Source organism: Bufo gargarizans, chromosome 2 (assembly GCF_014858855.1).
Source record: "Bufo gargarizans isolate SCDJY-AF-19 chromosome 2, ASM1485885v1, whole genome shotgun sequence".
In the NCBI taxonomy this organism is placed as follows: domain Eukaryota; kingdom Metazoa; phylum Chordata; class Amphibia; order Anura; family Bufonidae; genus Bufo; species Bufo gargarizans.
The window spans coordinates 89,504,071-89,525,165 of NC_058081.1; the positions used below are offsets into that span (position 1 = coordinate 89,504,071).

Below are 21,095 nucleotides of genomic sequence, written 5' to 3' on the forward strand. Positions count from 1 at the left end.
CAGGGGCTGCAGTACACATGCGATCCCATTCAGGGGTCACCGCTACACTGCAATGCCTCTGCAATCAGGGCTCTGGGGTGAGAGCTCAGCTTGGGCGCCCCTTCCCTCAGTGCTTTGTGGCCATGGGCAGGGGAACACATAGCCTTCGTTCTGCCTGAGGCAGAAAGAGAAACGGTAGACCCTCACCACCACCATGCCAAATTCTTGACCTAACCCCTTCCGTCCAGCCAGAGGTGTATCTTGACCAGCATGCACTTTATATGTCTTTTTATGTGGCACAAGGGTCTTTGGGCCCTATAAGGCTCCAGGGCCCGGTAGCGACTGCTACCTCTGCACAAGCTGTCGCACGACCAGTGCTGCCTTGTAGCCATACTCTTATTCTTGCACAATGCACTGTTGATATGCTATCAAGGTTTCTAGTAGGAGGCCCCGTTAAAGAAGGTTAGGTTAACTTCGAAGCTTCACACTAGGGTTTTTTCACGCATGACAATTGACCAGAATAATCATGCAACCTACATTCCCAGCAATAAACGTACGTGCCCTATTGTATGCACATTAGAAGATCATAAACCAGTTCTAATGGATTAGCCCGAAGGTTCCCTCACCATCGGATATTTTTAGGCAATTGACCAACTACACGAGCTAAAGTGATCCTGGCCTTGATGAGAAGTCAGATTGTATTAGAAGTATTATAAAGATGAGACTGCAGGGACATCAAACATGTAAAAGGTAGTAATATGAATGATAGTACACCGCAATATGTAAGATAACAATAATACGACATACATATTTTACACTTGAAGAACATTTTCTCCCAGCATCCGTCACAGGGGCTCTATACTGGAAAATAACTGATCAGTTTTATCCCCATGCATTCTGCAGTTTGCATCAGGATGTCTTCAGTTCAGTCGTTTTGACTGATCAGGCAAAAGAGAAAACCGTAGCATGCTACGGTTTTCTCTCCGGCGAAAAAAACTGAAGACATGCCTGAACGCCGGATCCGGCATTTTTTTTCCCATAGGAATGTATTAGCGCCGGATCCGGCATTCAGAATACCGGAATGCCGGATCCGTCGTTCCGGCATGCGCATGCGCAGATCATGACAAGCGGAGAGACGGATCCGTCCTTGCAATGCATTTGTGAGACGGATCCGAGTCCGGATCCGTCTCACAAATGCTTTCAGTCAGCGGCAGATCGGCGGATCCGGCAACCAGTTCCGACGACGGAACTGCCCGCCGGATCACACTGCCGCAAGTGTGAAAGTAGCCTTATCGAGTAGTCCTCTTATGTTTAAGTGCATTATCACTTATTATTTTTGCTTTATTTCAAACTATTCTGTGCTTATTAATTTTATATATTTTCTAGAGCTCCAGATCCACTGTTTTCATTCAAATATTCATAGTTACATGGGGTTATCTGGCCTTTAAAAAAAGAATAGAATCAGCAGTGATAAAAAATAAAAATAAAATAAAAACACCAATTACCAACGATCAAGAACAGTGGCCTCGGCGGTCCATCTTTTATGTTTACCAATTGCAAACATGTGACTGCTGCAGCCAGTTAGTGGTCTCAGGAGTCAAGCGTCGTTCTACTGGCATTACTGGCCAGTGATGGGGCTCATGATGCCAGCAGTACAATACATGACTGCTGAGGCCACTGACTGGCTGCAGTGTACATGTGCCAGCCACTTGTAAACAAAGACTTGGAGGACCAGTACAGCATCAACACTGCTCTGAAGGGCATTGGAGAGGAGAGGATTGTTCTTTTTTTAAGCTATTTTATAATATTTGCTCCTGTTTTCAGATTCTCAAATGCTACAATGCTTGCCTTCTACAGTCACCACAAGAGGGAGCTCAATGAAGACAGACATTTATATATCCAGTAAATATGCCAAAGACGTCTGAATCTGTGGGGTCTGATGGCGGGTACCCCAAATCTTCACAAGCAACGTGGGATGCCAAATTCCACATTTGAGAGATTGCAGAGCTCGCAAAATCACCATCCATTACAGAGAACTGGGCATTTACCCCTTTAATTTCCAAATCTCCCAGTGAAAAATTTCCTGGTCTTGCTTTGTGCCAAAAACAATGCCCTAGGCACCTCGGCATCGGAAACATTTGGGCTCCAGTGGTTGAACCTGCATCGACCAGGCATTTAGGGCATGTTCAATTAGTACGGCATCGAAGTTTGTACTGCAGAAAACATCCTGCACTTTTCACGGGCCCCATTTTGGACATGCCGATTCTGGTCTGCAAAATGGACAAGAACAGGACATGTACTATAAATTTGCAACATGGCCTCACAAATGTGGACGGCACACGGATGATGCATTTTCTGCGGCCCTATAGAAATAAGTAGGATCAGTAAAAAATGCGGACCGAAAATACGGTTATGTTCACGAGGCTTAATATTATGACACATGGTCTCTGTAGGAGTGACATGGCTCCAATAACGATACATGGTTGAGGGGAATGTCAAGACAGAATACAGACCTTTTCTCACGGTGACCTGCATGTTACTACTGCAAGAAAACTGCTTGACAGAGCAATTCCGATAAGCAATTCCCTAAAAGTACCCTAGCGGATGGTCACGTCTGCCCACCCAAGTTGATGAATGATCCAATGTTTTCAGTGTTTTCTCTTGCTTGGCTGTGAAAGGGTTATTCATTCCTGTACAGAGCTGGGGACTATGACTGTGCTGTATTTGAGAATGGAGTGAAAGAGGAGAAGCCTGGGTATCCCATGGGCATTTCATAATGAAGCTTTGTAAACCATCATCAGCCAGAGAAACACGCTGAGCCAGCACGTTACCAGCAGAGAGACGGGAGGGATCGAGAGGAGAGATGGAAGCGTGAGTAAGGCAAAAACTAGACCCATCATGAGGAATGACTGGCGTATCGGGAAAAAAAAAAAGTCAACTGAATTACAGGAAGAGTCAATAAACCAGCAAACCACCACATAAAAAGGATGTAATGGGTTAAACGCGCTCCCTCGCTGACGCTCCATGTAGGCCGACTAAACGCTGGACCTTTTATTCTAAGCTCTCTGTCCTAAAATATCCATCACAGCTGCTAAGGAACTCCTCCTAGAGAAGCTCCTCAGAATTTATGATCTGCAGAATAAGTACTTACCTGGAAAAAAATAAAATAAAAAGTATCCGTAAGCCTCCCTCAACCTGGCCATAGACATGACAATATTGGTGATGCTATGGAAAATATAATTCATAGAAATCCCTGAAAGAGTTAAAGAGGACCTGTCACCACTCCTGACATACCTATTTTAATAGCTTCATGCATTCCTCGTGTAATAACAATTCTGGAGCATCTAGTCTTCTGTCTGTATGTTGTGCCGTTCCATTATTATTTCTACTAGAAGTTATGAACGAATTGCTAGCAGTCTGCAGTAAGGGTACAGAGGGGCGGTAACTAGTTGGGGGGGGGGGGTGTACCTGCACAGACTGACTCTATCCAATCAGTGCTGCCATTTTCAGTCTGTGCAAGTACACCTCCTTCTACCTCCTTTCAGAGTCAGTGTACCCCCTTCTACCTCCTTTCAGAGTCAGTGTACCTCCTTCTACCTCCTTTCAGAGTCAGTGTACCTCCTTCTACCTCCTTTCAGAGTCAGTGTACCTCCTTCTACCTCCTTTCAGAGTCAGTGTACCTCCTTCTACCTCCTTTCAGAGTCAGTGTACCTCCTTCTACCTCCTTTCAGAGTCAGTGTACCTCCTTCTACCTCCTTTCAGAGTCAGTGTACCCCCTTCTACCTCCTTTCAGAGTCAGTGTACCTCCTTCTACCTCCTTTCAGAGTCAGTGTACCTCCTTCTACCTCCTTTCAGAGTCAGTGTACCTCCTTCTACCTCCTTTCAGAGTCAGTGTACCTCCTTCTACCTCCTTTCAGAGTCAGTGTACCTCCTTCTACCTCCTTTCAGAGTCAGTGTACCTCCTTCTACCTCCTTTCAGAGTCAGTGTACCTCCTTCTACCTCCTTTCAGAGTCAGTGTACCTCCTTCTACCTCCTTTCAGAGTCAGTGTACCTCCTTCTACCTCCTTTCAGAGTCAGTGTACCTCCTTCTACCTCCTTTCAGAGTCAGTGTACCCCCTTCTACCTCCTTTCAGAGTCAGTGTACCTCCTTCTACCTCCTTTCAGAGTCAGTGTACCCCCTTCTACCTCCTTTCAGAGTCAGTGTACCCCCTTCTACCTCCTTTCAGAGTCAGTGTACCTCCTTCTACCTCCTTTCAGAGTCAGTGTACCTCCTTCTACCTCCTTTCAGAGTCAGTGTACCCCCTTCTACCTCCTTTCAGAGTCAGTGTACCTTCTACCTCCTTTCAGAGTCAGTGTACCTCCTTCTACCTCCTTTCAGAGTCAGTGTACCTCCTTCTACCTCCTTTCAGAGTCAGTGTACCTCCTTCTACCTCCTTTCAGAGTCAGTGTACCTCCTTCTACCTCCTTTCAGAGTCAGTGTACCTCCTTCTACCTCCTTTCAGAGTCAGTGTACCTCCTTCTACCTCCTTTCAGAGTCAGTGTACCTCCTTCTACCTCCTTTCAGAGTCAGTGTACCTCCTTCTACCTCCTTTCAGAGTCAGTGTACCTCCTTCTACCTCCTTTCAGAGTCAGTGTACCTCCTTCTACCTCCTTTCAGAGTCAGTGTACCTCCTTCTACCTCCTTTCAGAGTCAGTGTACCTCCTTCTACCTCCTTTCAGAGTCAGTGTACCTCCTTCTACCTCCTTTCAGAGTCAGTGTACCTCCTTTCAGAGTCAGTGTACCTCCTTCTACAGGTGACTCAATTATTTGGCATCAGCATTTACTTGGCATGTGTTCAAACAGCAAAAGTAATGTCTGCAGACAAGTTTAATAAAAGTAAAAAAACTATAAAGATAAAATGAAATAATAATCAAGATCCAAATAAAAGAAAGTACATATAAAAGTATGTAAAAACACACTCTGGGCTCATGCCCACGAATGTAAGGGCGCCTGCAATGCACGGACACAGACCACGGGGCAGCTGCATGAGGATCGCGGACCCATTCACTTGAATGGGGTTTGCGATCCGCATCTGACTGCCCGCACCGCTAAAAAGTAGCGCATGCTGAAGTGAGCTGCTCACGGCCAGGATCACTTCAATGGGTCCAGGATCCGGGATATGAGTGCTACAGAGTGATTCCGTGGTGCTTCTGGGTGTGCCTCCGCACCGCAAAAAAGTAGTGCATGTGCATCTATTCTTCTAACGCTATGATGAGCTATTACTTTATTATTCCTGCTAGAAGCTTTAAATTAATTACTAGCAGTTTGTAATAAAGGTCCAGATGGGTGTTACCAATTGGGAATGGGGAGGGGGGGGGTGTGCCTGCATGTTTTGACACTGACAGCACTGGTTGGATAGTGTAAGACTGTACAAGGACCCCCCCTTCCCTTCAAAACTACTAACACCCACCTGGACTTTCATTGCAATCTATTCACAATTCATTCATAACTTCTAGAAGGAATAGTAAAGGAATTAAAGAATCATAGGAATACTCTAGAATTGTTATTCCACGGGGAATGCAAGTAGTTACTAAAACAGACTTGTCAGGAGAGGTGACAGGTCCTCTTTAAATCAGCCGGCCAGGACCTGTCACCTGAAGTGAGTTGTGTAAAAATGCTAAGGCTGCTTTCACACTTGCGGCAGTGTGATCCGGCGGGCAGTTCCGTCGTCGGAACTGGCCGCCGGATCCGCCGCTGACTGAAAGAATTTGTAAGACGGACCCGGATGCAGATCAGTCTCACAAATGCATTGCAAGGACGGATCCGTCTCTCCGCTTGTCATGCGGACCGACGGATCCGTCTTGTATATTTTTTCACATTTTTACCGATCTGCCCATGCGCATGCCGGAACGACCGATCCGGTATTCTGAATGCCGGATCCGGCGCTACTACATTCCTATGGGAAAAAATGCTGGATCCGGCGTTCAGGCATGTCTTCAGTTTTTTTGCGGTTTTCTCTTTTGCCTGATCAGTGAAAATGACTGAACTGAAGACATCCTGATGCATCCTGAACGGATTACTCTCCATTCAGAATGCATGGGGATAAAACTGATCAGTTCTTTTCCGGTATAGAGCCCCTATGACGGAACTCTATGCCGAAAAAGAAAAACGCAAGTGTGAAAGTACCCTAAATGTTGCATTTTCTTTGCGCAAAAAAAAAAGAGCAAAAATAGCCTATTTTGCGACCTTTTAAAGCCACAATATTGGCTTGATATTTCCCAACTGTGTTTCGCTCTTGTACGAACATGCTGAGCCAAGTTACACATGATGTCTTGGTGACCTGACACAAGAAGATCACAATCCACCCGCACTTGTGAGCATGGGTATCATTACGGGCATCTCTTACTTTCAGTCTGGTAGACTACAGGAACCAGTGCTACTTTCCCTTTAAGGGAGCAGCGGTATGTCTGCATCTACTATAAGAGCCAGTTCACATGATGGATTTTGAAATGCGAGCTGGAAAAGATAAATAAAAATCAGCGTAGAATCTGTACTGATTTTCTGCTTAGTTTTTGGCATGTTTTTTGTCAGCTTCCCCTTCATTTCATTGGGAGGATCAGCGCGGATTCCGCTCCTAGACAGAGCACGCTGCTAGAGGCAGGTCCCATATTCCACTGAAAAGAAAACGCAAAAAACAGCACCAAAAAATGTTGTGTTGGCCCTAAGAATAAACATATTGCCCGAAACTGTTAACCCCTGCTCGACCGCCTCACGTATATTTACGTCGGCGATCGGGTATTTAATAACGGCGCCCACTCGTGGATCAGAGAGGCGGAGTATGTGGGCGGCAGCCTCCGTCCTCCTGAGTGACAAGAGGCTGCTGCACATGCGCTCCTATAGGGAGAGCCTGCCTGTGGCTGGGCTCCTCAGGAACATAGTGCATTTCTGATAGCCTCCAATGCAAACGCAATGGAGTCCGAGTCAGGGTAACAACTACCGTCACACGCAAACAGGGATAGTGCAGCCCTAAACTGCCCGGACCCACCATCCTCTACCTACTTGTGCAATCATCCTAGTCAGTGACCCACAACTGGAAGATAGTCTCTACACTGCAATATGTGAAGGGCGACACACAAACAGGGACAAAAAAAAAAAAATTGTCGCAAAAACACAAATAGTCGTACGGAAAAAGGGTCAAAAGACAGATACGCCAGAGGCACTCCAAAGAGCCAGAATCAGGAGATCAATACAATACCAAACGGCAGAAGCTGAAGTCCAATCCAGAAAGTAACAGCCAGGAGAGTCTTCAATACTGGTAACGAACAGTAGGGGGAGCTAGATAACTAGAAATTCACCTTTAGGCTAGGGCTACGCGGCGACATGTGCTGCACAATATTTTTGGATAGATTTTTTGTGTCCTTTTACAGTCGCAGCATGTTTCATTACGACACCATTGACTATCATTTTAAAAAATGTTGCGAGACATGAAGGTCACGCGACACATGCCGCAGTGTAGTTGTACCCTTTTTGTCGTGCAACACATGTAACCATGTAACCCTAGTCTTATACTCGGAGAATAACAGCTTGCGCCGGGTGGAGCTGCTGCCCGTGCACTCTGACGTTCAAGACTGCTGGCGCACTTCCTCATTGGCCCGGGCCTCTGATGTCACCGAGGGCCGGGCAGCACTCCTGGTATCCTGATGTTATGAGAGAAGCAATCTGATTATTGCTGGCTATAGTTCCCTATGGGAGCTCTTAAAAAGTTTAAAAAATAAAAATAAGAGAAAGGTTTTAAAAATCTAAAAAAATAAAAGTAAAAATAAATTTAAATTGCCTCCCTTTCCCCCAAAACAAAATACATAAACAATAAAAAAATAAAAATAAACATCATTGGCATCACCGCGTGCAAAAACGCCCGTACTATTAAAATACAAAAATATTTATCCTATAGGGCAAACAGAAAAACGGCCGATTTGCTTTTTAGGTCACATCACTTTTTATAATTTTTTTCTGTATTAAAAACACAAGAAAAACTACACGTGTGGTATTATAATTGTACTGACCCGGAGAGTAAATGGTGCCTTTAGGCTAGGGCTACACGGCGACATGCGTCACGTGACAAAAAGAGTACAACTACAATGTGACATGTGTCGCGCAACATTCATGTGGCACCAATGTCGCGAAACATTTTTTATAATGATATAGACTGGTTGCTACAGACATGATGTCTGACAACCCCATATGAAAGGTTGCAGTTGTCAGGCAATGGATCACGTAACAACCAAATGTCTCTGATGTTCCACAATCGCCCGACTGATAGCAGAAAAAGCCTGGATATTTCCCATCTCAGCTTTTTTTTTATTAATCAGATTAATGTGTCATCCTCTCGTCCATACAGGCAGACAGATAATAATGTGCACGGCTCGGCATTGAATGTCATCTAACGAGACCACCCATGTGGCAGAACAACAAGCAGATAAATAACCCCTCCGCAGTGGCAACCAGCAATGTAACTATAGGACCCCTTTAACCAGAAATCACAGAAATTCCACCTTGGAACCACAAAAAAAGCCTCCTTCTGTGAGGCACTGTACTGGGGAGAAACGCCCATGGAATAGTAAGTAGATGGCAATTCTATGGTCTTTCAGCCTATGCTAATCCTACACAACTGGACATAAATTTGCCAATGGCGTCCCTCAGCTTCGATGGTTCAGCAGGTTCCCTGTTACATCGCAGCCATGACGGAAAGCAGGGCCTTTATACAGGATCTACAGACATATATATCTGTAAAAAAAAAAAAAAAAAAAAACACAAAAAAAACACACACACAAAAAGAGGTGTACGAGACGCCACTGTACCGCCATATAGCAGTGATTTCACACAGAGGTTTATCTGTCTCTAAACTGTACGAATCTGACAGAAAAAAAAATTGTGAAGTGTTCCTTTATATCCTGTATGTTGGAATATTCTTTACTAGAAGCCTGGCTTTAGGGGAAAATATCTCTGACAAACCATGCCCACATGTGGCGGCACTCGGAGCCCTGGAGAAATCTGTGTGCCAAAGCTTTGTGTACATGAGGCTTGGCTGGCTGCACATGTTGCGGATTAATGTGCGTTTCTTCCACATTCATTTTCTCGCAGGAAAAACTTAACATAATACAGTACCAGCAAAGTGAAAGACATTTGCCAAATCTCACGTAAACTTTGCGTATTCTCCACGTCCAAAAGTTGACCTGCCGGGTGGATTTTAAAATCCACCGTGTGTCAATTGTTTGTGTGATTCTGCACCTTAGGCTACATTGCACATGACCGTTCTGTTTTTTGTGGTCCGCAAATTGCAGATCCGCCAAAAACGTTAGCCGCCCGTGTGCCTTCCGCAACTTGCGGAACGGAACGGGCGGCCGATTGTATAAATGCCTATTCTTGTCCGCACAACAGGCAAGAAAATGACATGTTATATTTTTTTTGCGGGGCCACGGAAAGTAGCAACGGATGCGGACAGCACACGGAGTGCTGTCCGCATCTTTTGTGGCCCCATTGAAGTGAATGGGTCCACACCCGAGCTGCAAAAACTGCGGCTCGGATGCGGACCAGAACAACGGTCGTGTGCATAAGGCCTTACAGTTGCAAGAAAAAGTATGTGAACCCTTTAGAAAGATATGGAGCCACAGTGTCTGTGGAATTCGGATGGCACACGAGGGCAAAAAAAGGACACGAGGTCCAAATATGGATCCTTCATGAACAACTTCACAGATGAAATGCGAACTGATTTGTTCAAGGACCTCAGATGGACATAAAAATGTGAACAAGGCCTAAAAAAGGCAAGTTTTACCCATAGCAAGCAATACTTTAATTTTCAAACCTGCCGTAAACAAAACGAAAGTCGCAGTCTAAATGGTTTTTATAGTTTTTATAAATCTCCACGGAAGGACTTTTACTGAGGACGGTGCTCTATAAATTTAACACAGTACACCCGATGACCAGTAACTTATATACACATTACGTGAGGCAATCTACGGCAGTTATGGAAGAGTCAATGACACTCAGAAGGATGAAGGAGTCAGCCATTTTGTGGGCTGCACCCACACTCATCGGCAAGCTGCTGCGAGGCTGATCAAATGACTATTACACAGGCAAATTTTTAGTAAAAAACATAAAACTGCCTACACCGTGTGACGATGACAAGCACTTTATACAAACATATTAACCTCATGTGATAGAAACTCCTGACAGGGCCATATTTACCAGAGCTGCACACCTCAGCTAAACTGACTGGAAATACCTTCATGGAAAACTAATAATACGCCTCAGCGAGACCTCGGAACCCACCAGGCCTCAGGCTAGTCCCATGGGAAAAGCACCTCATCTATAAGGGCTCATGCACACAAGCATCTGTGAGGAACTGGCATTTTCCCTCAGTTTTGCTTCATTTTTTTCTACAACTCTGTCCAATTCCCATGTTTTTTGTGCAGATGTTTTTCATGCATGTGAAAAAAAACTGAACACAAAGCATCTCCAGACAAGCATTAGCCATACTTATCCGCCGCTCCGTTTTAGCTCCATGGCTCCCATTCTGTGTTCAGTGGACTTTCAATGGTTCCGATCTATCCACTTCCACAGGGACGGGACATGTGCGTCACTGAAGCCAATGACCGGCCTCAGCAGCGACAGGTCTTCACTTCTGAAGCCAGTCCTTGGCTGCAGTGGCGCACGTGACCCTATCTGTGCAGAAGGTGACAGACGGGGACCGGAAATCCAGTGAAAAGAGCCAGGGGCTGGAACAGAAGGAAGCAGATAAGCATGGGGCAGATGGATTAAAAAAAATATATATTTGAGAACCTCTTTAATGGATCAGTTTTAAACATGAATGTGTGCACAAGCCCTAAGCCTGTTCATGATGACACCTCCTAACTGAGAAAAATAAGTCAGTGGGTAAAGTACTTAAAGGGGTTGTCCCATCTCAACATTTCTGACATATCGCTAGGCTATGCCACAAATGTCAGGTGGGTGCCACCTCCTGGACCTGCTCCTATCTCCAGAATGGGGCCTCGGGAAGAGTAGCTGTACATGCGCGACCACCCTCTATTCACCTCTATGGGAGTTCAGAAACTAGCCAAGCCCTGGCTCAGTTATTTCAGAAAGTCCCATAGCAGTGAATGAAGGGGTGGCCATGTTTGTGGGTCCTAGAAGAGGGACCAGCACCTATCTTTTTTTTGTGGCATGTCCTAGTGATAAGCCTAAAATGTTGAGATGTGACGACCCCTTCAAGTATGAGAGCCCTATACCTGAGAAGCAACATATGACAGCACCTATGGCTCCTTTATTGAAGGGTTAAGTTCACACGCAGCAGCCCCTAAACTTAGTGATGGACGGAAACTCCAGTATAAAGCCTCATGAACACAACCGTCTTTTGCATCCATGTCCAATTTGCTGTTTTTTCAGATAGCAAACTGCCCCATTCATTTCTATAGGTCTCACACACAAAAAAAAAAGTCATTTATGTGCCGCCCGTATATATAAGGTCCGTTCCGGAAATTATAGAACATGTTCTATTCTTGTCCATACCGCAGACAAGCATAGCCATTTCTAGAGTGAGAAAAATGTGGAATGCACATGGAAGGTGTCCGTATTTGTGGATCTGTGGACCGAAATACGGACTTGGTCCTGTGCATGAAGCCTGAAACAGAGGACCCCATAGTCATCTTCCAATACTGTGCCCTTCAGTCCCCTAATGAAGCAGACAACTCACCCATGGGTTCAAGTGGTTACCTGCCAATCTTCCACCACTACAGATGACCACCCTGGATCTCCACGTTCTGGTGATCCCAGAGTTGTCACCGTCAGTGTTGAGCAAACTTTTGTTTTCAAGTTTGGCGTACAAGGATCGTGTTATCTAAGAATTCCGTTATGGATTCCACTACCACGGACCATGATCTGTGCTAGCAGAATCCATAACGGAATTCTTAGATAACCCGAACTCGAACCTTGTACGCCAAACTTGAAAACAGAAGTTTGCTCATCCCTAGTCACCAATAATACCACCAAGCTGGTGGCACCATACACTGCCCTTCATTTTTCACAGGAAAAAATGGCCACCAACACCTAGGAGAATATTATAAAACCATGACAACTTTTTCATTTATATTTTTTAGTCTGCAGTGTGTCGGATAGGCGGTGGCAAGAGAAACAACGTGAAATACGCTCCTTATGTATGGAGGGACTATAGGTATGACGCTCTTTTATAACTTACAGGTCTGGTATACACACACTGCATGGCTGCACCCAACATTAAGGTCAGCAGCAAAAAGTAACTGACTACGAGTACTGTAACTATATAGTCGAAGGGAAGACGCCATATGGGGCTCATAAGAAGCCTGACCACCAGAGGGCGCAACATCATATTCAGCATACACAATGACAGTTTGTGTCAAAGATCAAGGCTTTATTGAAAAAGTATGAGGAAGGAACTGCAATCTGTGTGGAAGGTGACATCTACTAAACTGGGTGCTCCAGTGCCAGCGGGGTCACAGACGTGTCGAATTACCGGCGAGATACGAGTTAGCTGTAAGCAGTCCATAGACATGCAAGGGCAATCATTAAGCAGCCCTACTAGTTTATTCAGTACGCACGTAATATAATATATATGTAATAGAGTATAAATATGTATTACTTATCATATTCTATATATTAGTTACATATCTACAAATGAAAGGCAGTAGTGTTGAGCAAACTTGTGTTTTAAGTTCTGCGTCCAAAGTTCGGATTATCGAAGAATCCCGTTATGGATTCCGCTACCACGGACCATAACGGAATTTAGAATCCATAACGGGATTCTTCGATAACCCGAACCCGAACTTTGGACGCAGAACTTAAGACACAAGTTTGCTCAACACTAAAAAGGTAGCTATTGTTATTCAGAATACCGTAATCCGATTATCAGCACGCGATAATCCAAAAACTCAATGGTACCCGTTTACAAATCTGCTAATTAATCTGGACTCCTAGAAGCAGAAGACAGAGCAGAGAGATAAAATTGCCAAACTCCTCAGTTTAAAAAAAAGTTAGGGTACTTTGACACTGGCGTTATTCTTTTCCGGTATTGAAATCCGGTAAAGGGTCTCAATACTGGAAAAAAACGCATCAGTTTTATCTTATTGCATTCTGAATGGGAAGTAATCCGTTCAGTGTGCATCAGGATGTCTTCCGCTCCATCCCTTGTACGGTATTTGACTGAACAAAATACTGCAGTTTGCTGCTGTATTTTTTTCGTCCAAAATTCTGGAACACTACCTCACAAGCAGGATCCGGCATTAATTTCCAAAGAGATATATTATTGCCGGTACCAAGTGTTACGGAAATTGCCGCGTCGACAGATCCGGTTTTCCGGTCTGCACCGGGATATAGGAGGAGCTATTTTCTCTTTTGATCTTTGAAAAAATGTAAATACTGGATCGTTATTCTGTTTGAAACCGGATGATAACGGATCCAGTATATCACTGGATCCGAAGGGGGGGGGGGGGGAATATATATCCATTTGCAAACGGTTTGCCGCATCCGGCAGGCAGTTCTGGCAACGGAACTGCCTGCCGGATTCTAACAATGCTAGTGTGAAAGTACCCTTAGGGTGCCATATTTCCTAGTAACATCCAGTTATCTAGAATAGCTGGTAATCCGGCATACATCACGTTGTCTTATAGGAACTGTACGTCACCTACGGGGGTCAGATAATATCTAAGTAACCTAAGTACTCTGAGGCGGTTGATGACCAATTCAATTCTCGATTCGCAGCCAGCACAATGGAATATCTTACTGTACATGGAGCACTGTATGGAGTTATATATCACACTTTAATATTATTTATATTAACCCCTCCCTAGTCACCAATTTTACAAATAATCAGCCATTACCTTCAGCCAAAACCTCGTCCACAGTCACTTGGTGTCTTCCAATGGTGAATACTCTGCCAATGTATCCAGTGCCCAGGACGCTAGAACCCATCCCGCCGACTCCAGGTCCAGATCCACCCAATTCACGCCGGGAGTCAAAGAACTTCTTCATGTTCATGACCCCCCAAAAAAAAGACTTCAGCAGGAAAAACAATCGTATCCTTTCCACGGGATCAGGCCAAATGGTTCATTCAAAATGCTTCTCCACCCCGGTGACCAGAGATGTGAATGCCAAAATAAACAGGAAGGAGAGATCTGCTGCAGCAAGGCAATCAATGAGGAGAGATCAGGGTGGAAAGCTAGAATTTCGGGTGACAGCCCTACAGACAGAGCACTAATGACTGCCTAGCATTGCATCCTGCACAGGAGATGGATTGGAGGTGTCACCCATTAATAGTTAGAGCAATGGGTGTAGTCTGTGCTCCCCATAGACACACATCACCAGGGTCTTCCCCTAGACGATCAGCAGGCAGTCAGCAGGGGGTGAGATGCTCTGCAGCGCTCAGCTCCATGGAGAATTAGATGGGATATTGTGTATGGGGACAGCACAGCAGCTGATAACTGGGTCTCAACCAGGAAATGAACCTGAACAGGAAATGACTTAGATTTACAAAAATCCTGCCCCCTCCTCCCTATGTCGATCAGCAACCAGCTTCATCATCGGGATAGAAGAGCCGCCCTCCAGCCTCCCAGATGCCCCTCTCTCAAGGCACAGCGCTGGCTCCGAGGGTGCAATGAGGAGTGTGCAAGCGACCGCACGGCAAAGTCCTCTGCCACAGTGTATTACCCGGCCGCGCAATGCACGCTGGGTCATGTAGTCTTTAGGGAGCGCAGCCTTATGAGGCACGGCCGGCGCAGGAACTACAATTCCCGAGAGGCTGCGCGGAGCCATCTGCCTGTCCTTCTGTAGTTGCGCGGTAGCGCTGTGTGCGCTTACCTGAGCCGTGTGTACATGACCTACATACTGCTGTGTGACAACACTGACCTTTCCAGCTGACGGCCTCTCAGTGTCTGGTTCTAAAATCTAACTAGAAGGAAATTCTGTCAGGAATTGGGGCAGTCAGCCATAGCCCGACCACAATTCAGCCAATAAGTCACTGAGTATGTAATGGGGCAATATCATTATTGAGTTTTGACACCCTGGAAGGCTAGGCTGGGGTCCATGAAGGTGGTACGGAATGGTGTTTGGAGAGGTGCACATCCCCGACTGAACCCTCTGCCGTCACTGCCCCCCCCCCCCCCCCATGTCGTCATGACCGACTGGCCGGGGTCCCTTTTGGTGTTAAGGATATATTTATAGTTGTGACGCCAGTTGGAGTGAAGCAACAAGGGCACAGGGGCCCTTTTTAGTGATACTGTGGATGGTACCCAAGGGTAGGAATGCCAGAGTGGTGTAGGGTGGCCTATAATGTCCCTTTAGGTGTTGTGCACGTGTCACGGTGCTCCTACCTGGATACACTGGAACCCCAGGCGTTGTCGTCCGAAGCAGAGCAAATAGAGGGACTAGTTGATGGATTTGAAGAAATGATTGAGTTCGGACCTTGTATATAGTTGAACAGCAACTTTACTTGAATAAACTTCCTTCCAGGAACAGTTTACAGACTTTGTCTTGGTTTCTAGCAGGCGTTGGCATTAACTGTGGCAGGCAAACTCCTTTTCGCTACCTCTGTTGCTCTCTTGCTTTGCTGTGCTAACAGGATTAAATAGGAATGGTCTGTTTCTAGCTTTGTCCAGGAAACTTTACTCCTGGCTTCAGAGGCTTCAAGTTTTGGCCTCCATGTCCAGCAGAGCTGAAGGTGCTCTGGCTGGCTTGGACACAGCCTTCCCCTAGCAGGGGGGTAAGCTAGACTCACCTCTTATTAGCTAAACTTCTCTCTCTCTCTCTCTCTCTCTCTCTCTCCCCTAGAGAGAGCTAGAATGAAAAGAAGGGTTCCATTCTAGGTAAAATAGCTCTGCTATGTATGCATCCATCTGCTGGTGAACCAGGCACATTACACTTAAACTTAACAGTTACATGGAAATATATTTTGCAGGCCCTCAAAATTAATACATAGGGTGACCGTGGGTTAACCATAGGAGATAGTAGAGGGGTGCAGAAGGTGGTAATTCACCTCTGGGGCGTTACAACAGCAGCCACCCGTACACCCACCCAAAGTACGAGAAGGGGCGCATGGTTGACTCATTTATATGGTTCTGTATTGGACACCATGAGGTTGGCATTGTCATGGAAACCCTGGGGCAGTCACTTACCTTATGTCGGGCACCGTTATGTGCACCCTGTGGTTGACACTGGTATAGGTGCACCCTTGTGAGGGGCACTGAGGCTGGAGCTGTCCTTGAGACACTGTCCAGGACTGTGACTAGGATTGTTATTGGGACACAGTGGCTGAAACTGTAATGGCGTGTTGTATGGCAGGCGCTGTGAGGGCAATTACCCCTGCGTCTATGATTATGGGTTACAAATTCAAATAGCGTGATGTGCACAGAGAAGGCTGATACACGCAATGGTTGTAATCAGTAATCTCCTTTATTGAATTTTAGCAGACAATCTTATACCATGATTATTGGTAGACGCCCAACAGCCGTGCGTCACATAAACCACAAAGACAGAAGAAATTCAACCTTTATCAGAAAGGGGATCTTAAACTTAGAACAGCAGAAACTAGCATTTATAAAAATAGAATAACCTCTAATTGAACTCTGGTTCAGAAAGATATAGGATATACAAGATGGAGTTCAATCCCCCATTTTGAGAAATCTGTGAACTGTTACCGCCCAACTTCAGAACAAGCTAATCCTATTCTGCCCTAAGGATTCCCTTCAGGGGCAACAGTACCACAGATACTCTCAATAATCTCGATATTGTTTCCCCTTCTTACAAACTTTATTAATAAACATATCTATGTTGGAATGGGGTATTATAAAGGTTGCAGGAGTAAACCGGGCGATTGTACATAAACCAGTGACACTTCCGAGCAACCACTTGTAAGCCTTATGCCCACAGACCAGGAATATATCTTCTAGGACTGCAACCACCGTACTATTAAACAACTGAGTTAACAATTTGGCTAGTAGGACACTTTCTGCCAGTTTTGGTCCCCTTTCCTGACCCTCTGAGGAGTTAGAGGTTATTCCAGCAATTAAATCAACTAAGGTAGGGTTGTTGCAGGCCAGATTCTTACCCTTTACAGGATCCATGTTCGGGTTAGAGTCATTGTAGCCGAATTTGTTATGAGGACTAAAAGACATACCTTCCGACTGTACCACATGTCTGAAGGCTCCTGGAGCCTTCAGACATGTGGTGAGGCTCCAGGACGCCGACAGGGATTACCTCGGGTTTCCAAGGCTTCACTGCTGCCTCTTTTGCAGCCCCATCTGCCCTGTTGCTGCCCCTAGCCTCACAGGTTTGTTGTCTGGTATATATATGCCTTAACCTTGACAATGGCTACTTCCTCTGGAAGCAGTAGTGAGTTCATTAGTTCAAACACTTAGTCTTTGTTTTTAATGGGCTGACCTGCAGAGGTTAGAAAGTCTCTAGCCCGCCATATGGGTCCATAGTCATGTGCAATACCAAAACCATACCTTGAATCTGTATAGATGTTCACCTTCTTCCCCTCAGCCAATTTACACGCCTCAGTAAGTGCCTTCAGTTCTGCCTCACAGACATGTGCTACCTCATGCTGTGTGACCACTGCATATCCAGTGTGAACCGGCCATCTTCTCCCATATTCCTGCTTCCATCTACAAAACACTCAAAATCAGGGTTATCAAGAGGTTTTTTAATGAGAAAATCCAGAAGTTTCTTGATGCATCAACTGTATACAATCATGAGGAGCATTTTCAGCTAAATCAGACAAAAGGCTACCTGTGCTACCCTCCCCCATTTCTGAATCTGTAATTGGTAACAAAGTAGCAGGATTCAGAGTAGTACATCTTTTGAAAGAAATTAGTGCACATTGGAGTCTGAGTTGTTGTCAAGGAACCATGAACCAGACGTACAACAAGAGATACGTGGAAATAAGAAGGCTTTATTGCAAATCAAGCTGTAAGCAAAAGTCCAAACGGATGGCTAAACCGGAGCAGGGTCTTGCGAAGCCAGAGGTCAGGAGCCAGAAGGGTAGTCAGACGAAGCCAGGATCAGGAACCAGAAGGGTAGTCAGACGAAGCCAGGATCAGGAACCAGCGGGGTAGTCAGACGAGGCCAGGATCAGGAACCAGAAGCAGCAGCAGTCTTAGAAGCATGTGCACACAGGAGGACCAAGCAAGGAACTGAAGCCACAGACCTCCTATATATATGAGCTAGGCATCTGTCAGGAATTGGGGCAGTCAGCCATAGCCCGACCACAATTCAGCCAATAAGTCACTGAGTATGTAATGGGGCAATATCATTATTGAGTTTTGACACCCTGGAAGGCTAGGCTGGGGTCCATGAAGGTGGTACGGAATGGTGTTTGGAGAGGTGCACATCCCCGACTGAACCCTCTGCCGTCACTGCCCCCCCCCCCCCCCCCCCATGTCGTCATGACCGACTGGCCGGGGTCCCTTTTGGTGTTAAGGATATATTTATAGTTGTGACGCCAGTTGGAGTGAAGCAACAAGGGCACAGGGGCCCTTTTTAGTGATACTGTGGATGGTACCCAAGGGTAGGAATGCCAGAGTGGTGTAGGGTGGCCTATAATGTCCCTTTAGGTGTTGTGCACGTGTCACGGTGCTCCTACCTGGATACACTGGAACCCCAGGCGTTGTCGTCCGAAGCAGAGCAAATAGAGGGACTAGTTGATGGATTTGAAGAAATGATTGAGTTCGGACCTTGTATATAGTTGAACAGCAACTTTACTTGAATAAACTTCCTTCCAGGAACAGTTTACAGACTTTGTCTTGGTTTCTAGCAGGCGTTGGCATTAACTGTGGCAGGCAAACTCCTTTTCGCTACCTCTGTTGCTCTCTTGCTTTGCTGTGCTAACAGGATTAAATAGGAATGGTCTGTTTCTAGCTTTGTCCAGGAAACTTTACTCCTGGCTTCAGAGGCTTCAAGTTTTGGCCTCCATGTCCAGCAGAGCTGAAGGTGCTCTGGCTGGCTTGGACACAGCCTTCCCCTAGCAGGGGGGTAAGCTAGACTCACCTCTTATTAGCTAAACTTCTCTCTCTCTCTCTCTCTCTCTCTCTCTCCCCTAGAGAGAGCTAGAATGAAAAGAAGGGTTCCATTCTAGGTAAAATAGCTCTGCTATGTATGCATCCATCTGCTGGTGAACCAGGCACATTACACTTAAACTTAACAGTTACATGGAAATATATTTTGCAGGCCCTCAAAATTAATACATAGGGTGACCGTGGGTTAACCATAGGAGATAGTAGAGGGGTGCAGAAGGTGGTAATTCACCTCTGGGGCGTTACAACAGCAGCCACCCGTACACCCACCCAAAGTACGAGAAGGGGCGCATGGTTGACTCATTTATATGGTTCTGTATTGGACACCATGAGGTTGGCATTGTCATGGAAACCCTGGGGCAGTCACTTACCTTATGTCGGGCACCGTTATGTGCACCCTGTGGTTGACACTGGTATAGGTGCACCCTTGTGAGGGGCACTGAGGCTGGAGCTGTCCTTGAGACACTGTCCAGGACTGTGACTAGGATTGTTATTGGGACACAGTGGCTGAAACTGTAATGGCGTGTTGTATGGCAGGCGCTGTGAGGGCAATTACCCCTGCGTCTATGATTATGGGTTACAAATTCAAATAGCGTGATGTGCACAGAGAAGGCTGATACACGCAATGGTTGTAATCAGTAATCTCCTTTATTGAATTTTAGCAGACAATCTTATACCATGATTATTGGTAGACGCCCAACAGCCGTGCGTCACATAAACCACAAAGACAGAAGAAATTCAACCTTTATCAGAAAGGGGATCTTAAACTTAGAACAGCAGAAACTAGCATTTATAAAAATAGAATAACCTCTAATTGAACTCTGGTTCAGAAAGATATAGGATATACAAGATGGAGTTCAATCCCCCATTTTGAGAAATCTGTGAACTGTTACCGCCCAACTTCAGAACAAGCTAATCCTATTCTGCCCTAAGGATTCCCTTCAGGGGCAACAGTACCACAGATACTCTCAATAATCTCGATATTGTTTCCCCTTCTTACAAACTTTATTAATAAACATATCTATGTTGGAATGGGGTATTATAAAGGTTGCAGGAGTAAACCGGGCGATTGTACATAAACCAGTGACACTTCCGAGCAACCACTTGTAAGCCTTATGCCCACAGACCAGGAATATATCTTCTAGGACTGCAACCACCGTACTATTAAACAACTGAGTTAACAATTTGGCTAGTAGGACACTTTCTGCCAGTTTTGGTCCCCTTTCCTGACCCTCTGAGGAGTTAGAGGTTATTCCAGCAATTAAATCAACTAAGGTAGGGTTGTTGCAGGCCAGATTCTTACCCTTTACAGGATCCATGTTCGGGTTAGAGTCATTGTAGCCGAATTTGTTATGAGGACTAAAAGACATACCTTCCGACTGTATTTGCAAACAATAACAGTGTGTCTAAGGCTACTTTCACACTAGCGTTCGGGCGGATCCGTTCTGAACGGATCCGCTCATACTAATGCAGACGGAGGCTCCGTTCAGAACGGATCCGTCTGCATTATTTTTAGCATAGAACAACTAAGTGTGAAAATAGCCTAGTACGGATCCGTCCAGACTTTCAATGTAAAGTCAATGGGGGACGGATCCGCTTGAAGATTGAGCCACATTGTGGCATCTTCAAACGGATCCGTCCCCATTGACTTACATTGAAAGTCTGGACGGATCCGCACGCCTCCGCTCGGCCAGGCGGACACCCGAACGCTGCAAGCAGCGTTCAGCTGTCCGCCTGTCCGTGCGGAGGCGAGCGGAGCGGAGGCTGAACGCCGCCAGACTGATGCAGTCTGAGCGGATCCGCCTCCATTCAGACTGCATCAGGGCTGGACGGCTGCGTTCGGGTCCGCTCGTGAGCTCCTTCAAACGGAGCTCACGAGCGGACCAGCGAACGCTAGTGTGAAAGCAGCCTAACTTGGAAAGTATGACACATTGCACCACATGTTCTCGTTCCAGGGGGTAGAGCTATAATCAACTGGTGGCCCTGATCTGTTTACCATGAGCCAGGGGGACTTATCCTGCAACGGGTAAGGGTACCTCCA

At 45.8% G+C, this 21,095-nt stretch overlaps 1 protein-coding gene and 1 long non-coding RNA gene across 14 annotated transcripts in view; both read right to left on the minus strand.

Annotated features, from left to right (window-relative positions):
* AAK1 (AP2 associated kinase 1) overlaps positions 1–14,937 on the minus strand; it is a 121,465-nt gene extending 106,528 nt beyond the window's left edge. For 3 of the 13 annotated variants that reach the window (XM_044279274.1, XM_044279275.1, XM_044279282.1), the window contains exon 1: positions 13,868–14,934. In XM_044279274.1, coding sequence (XP_044135209.1) covers positions 13,868–14,024 — 157 coding nt within the window. In that variant the 5' untranslated portion in view covers positions 14,025–14,934. Of the gene's footprint in view, positions 1–13,867 lie in introns of all 13 variants that reach the window. The other 10 variants (XM_044279277.1, XM_044279278.1, XM_044279284.1 and 7 more) reach the window with 8 other exon arrangements.
* A 1,477-nt stretch (positions 14,938–16,414) lies between these two features.
* LOC122929512 lies at positions 16,415–20,570 on the minus strand. The gene is made up of 2 exons (XR_006387977.1): positions 20,427–20,570; positions 16,415–17,157 (listed from the first exon to the last, which is right to left on the minus strand). It is a non-coding gene; the product is annotated as an uncharacterized LOC122929512 (long non-coding RNA).
* Between the last annotated feature and the right edge of the window lie 525 nt (positions 20,571–21,095).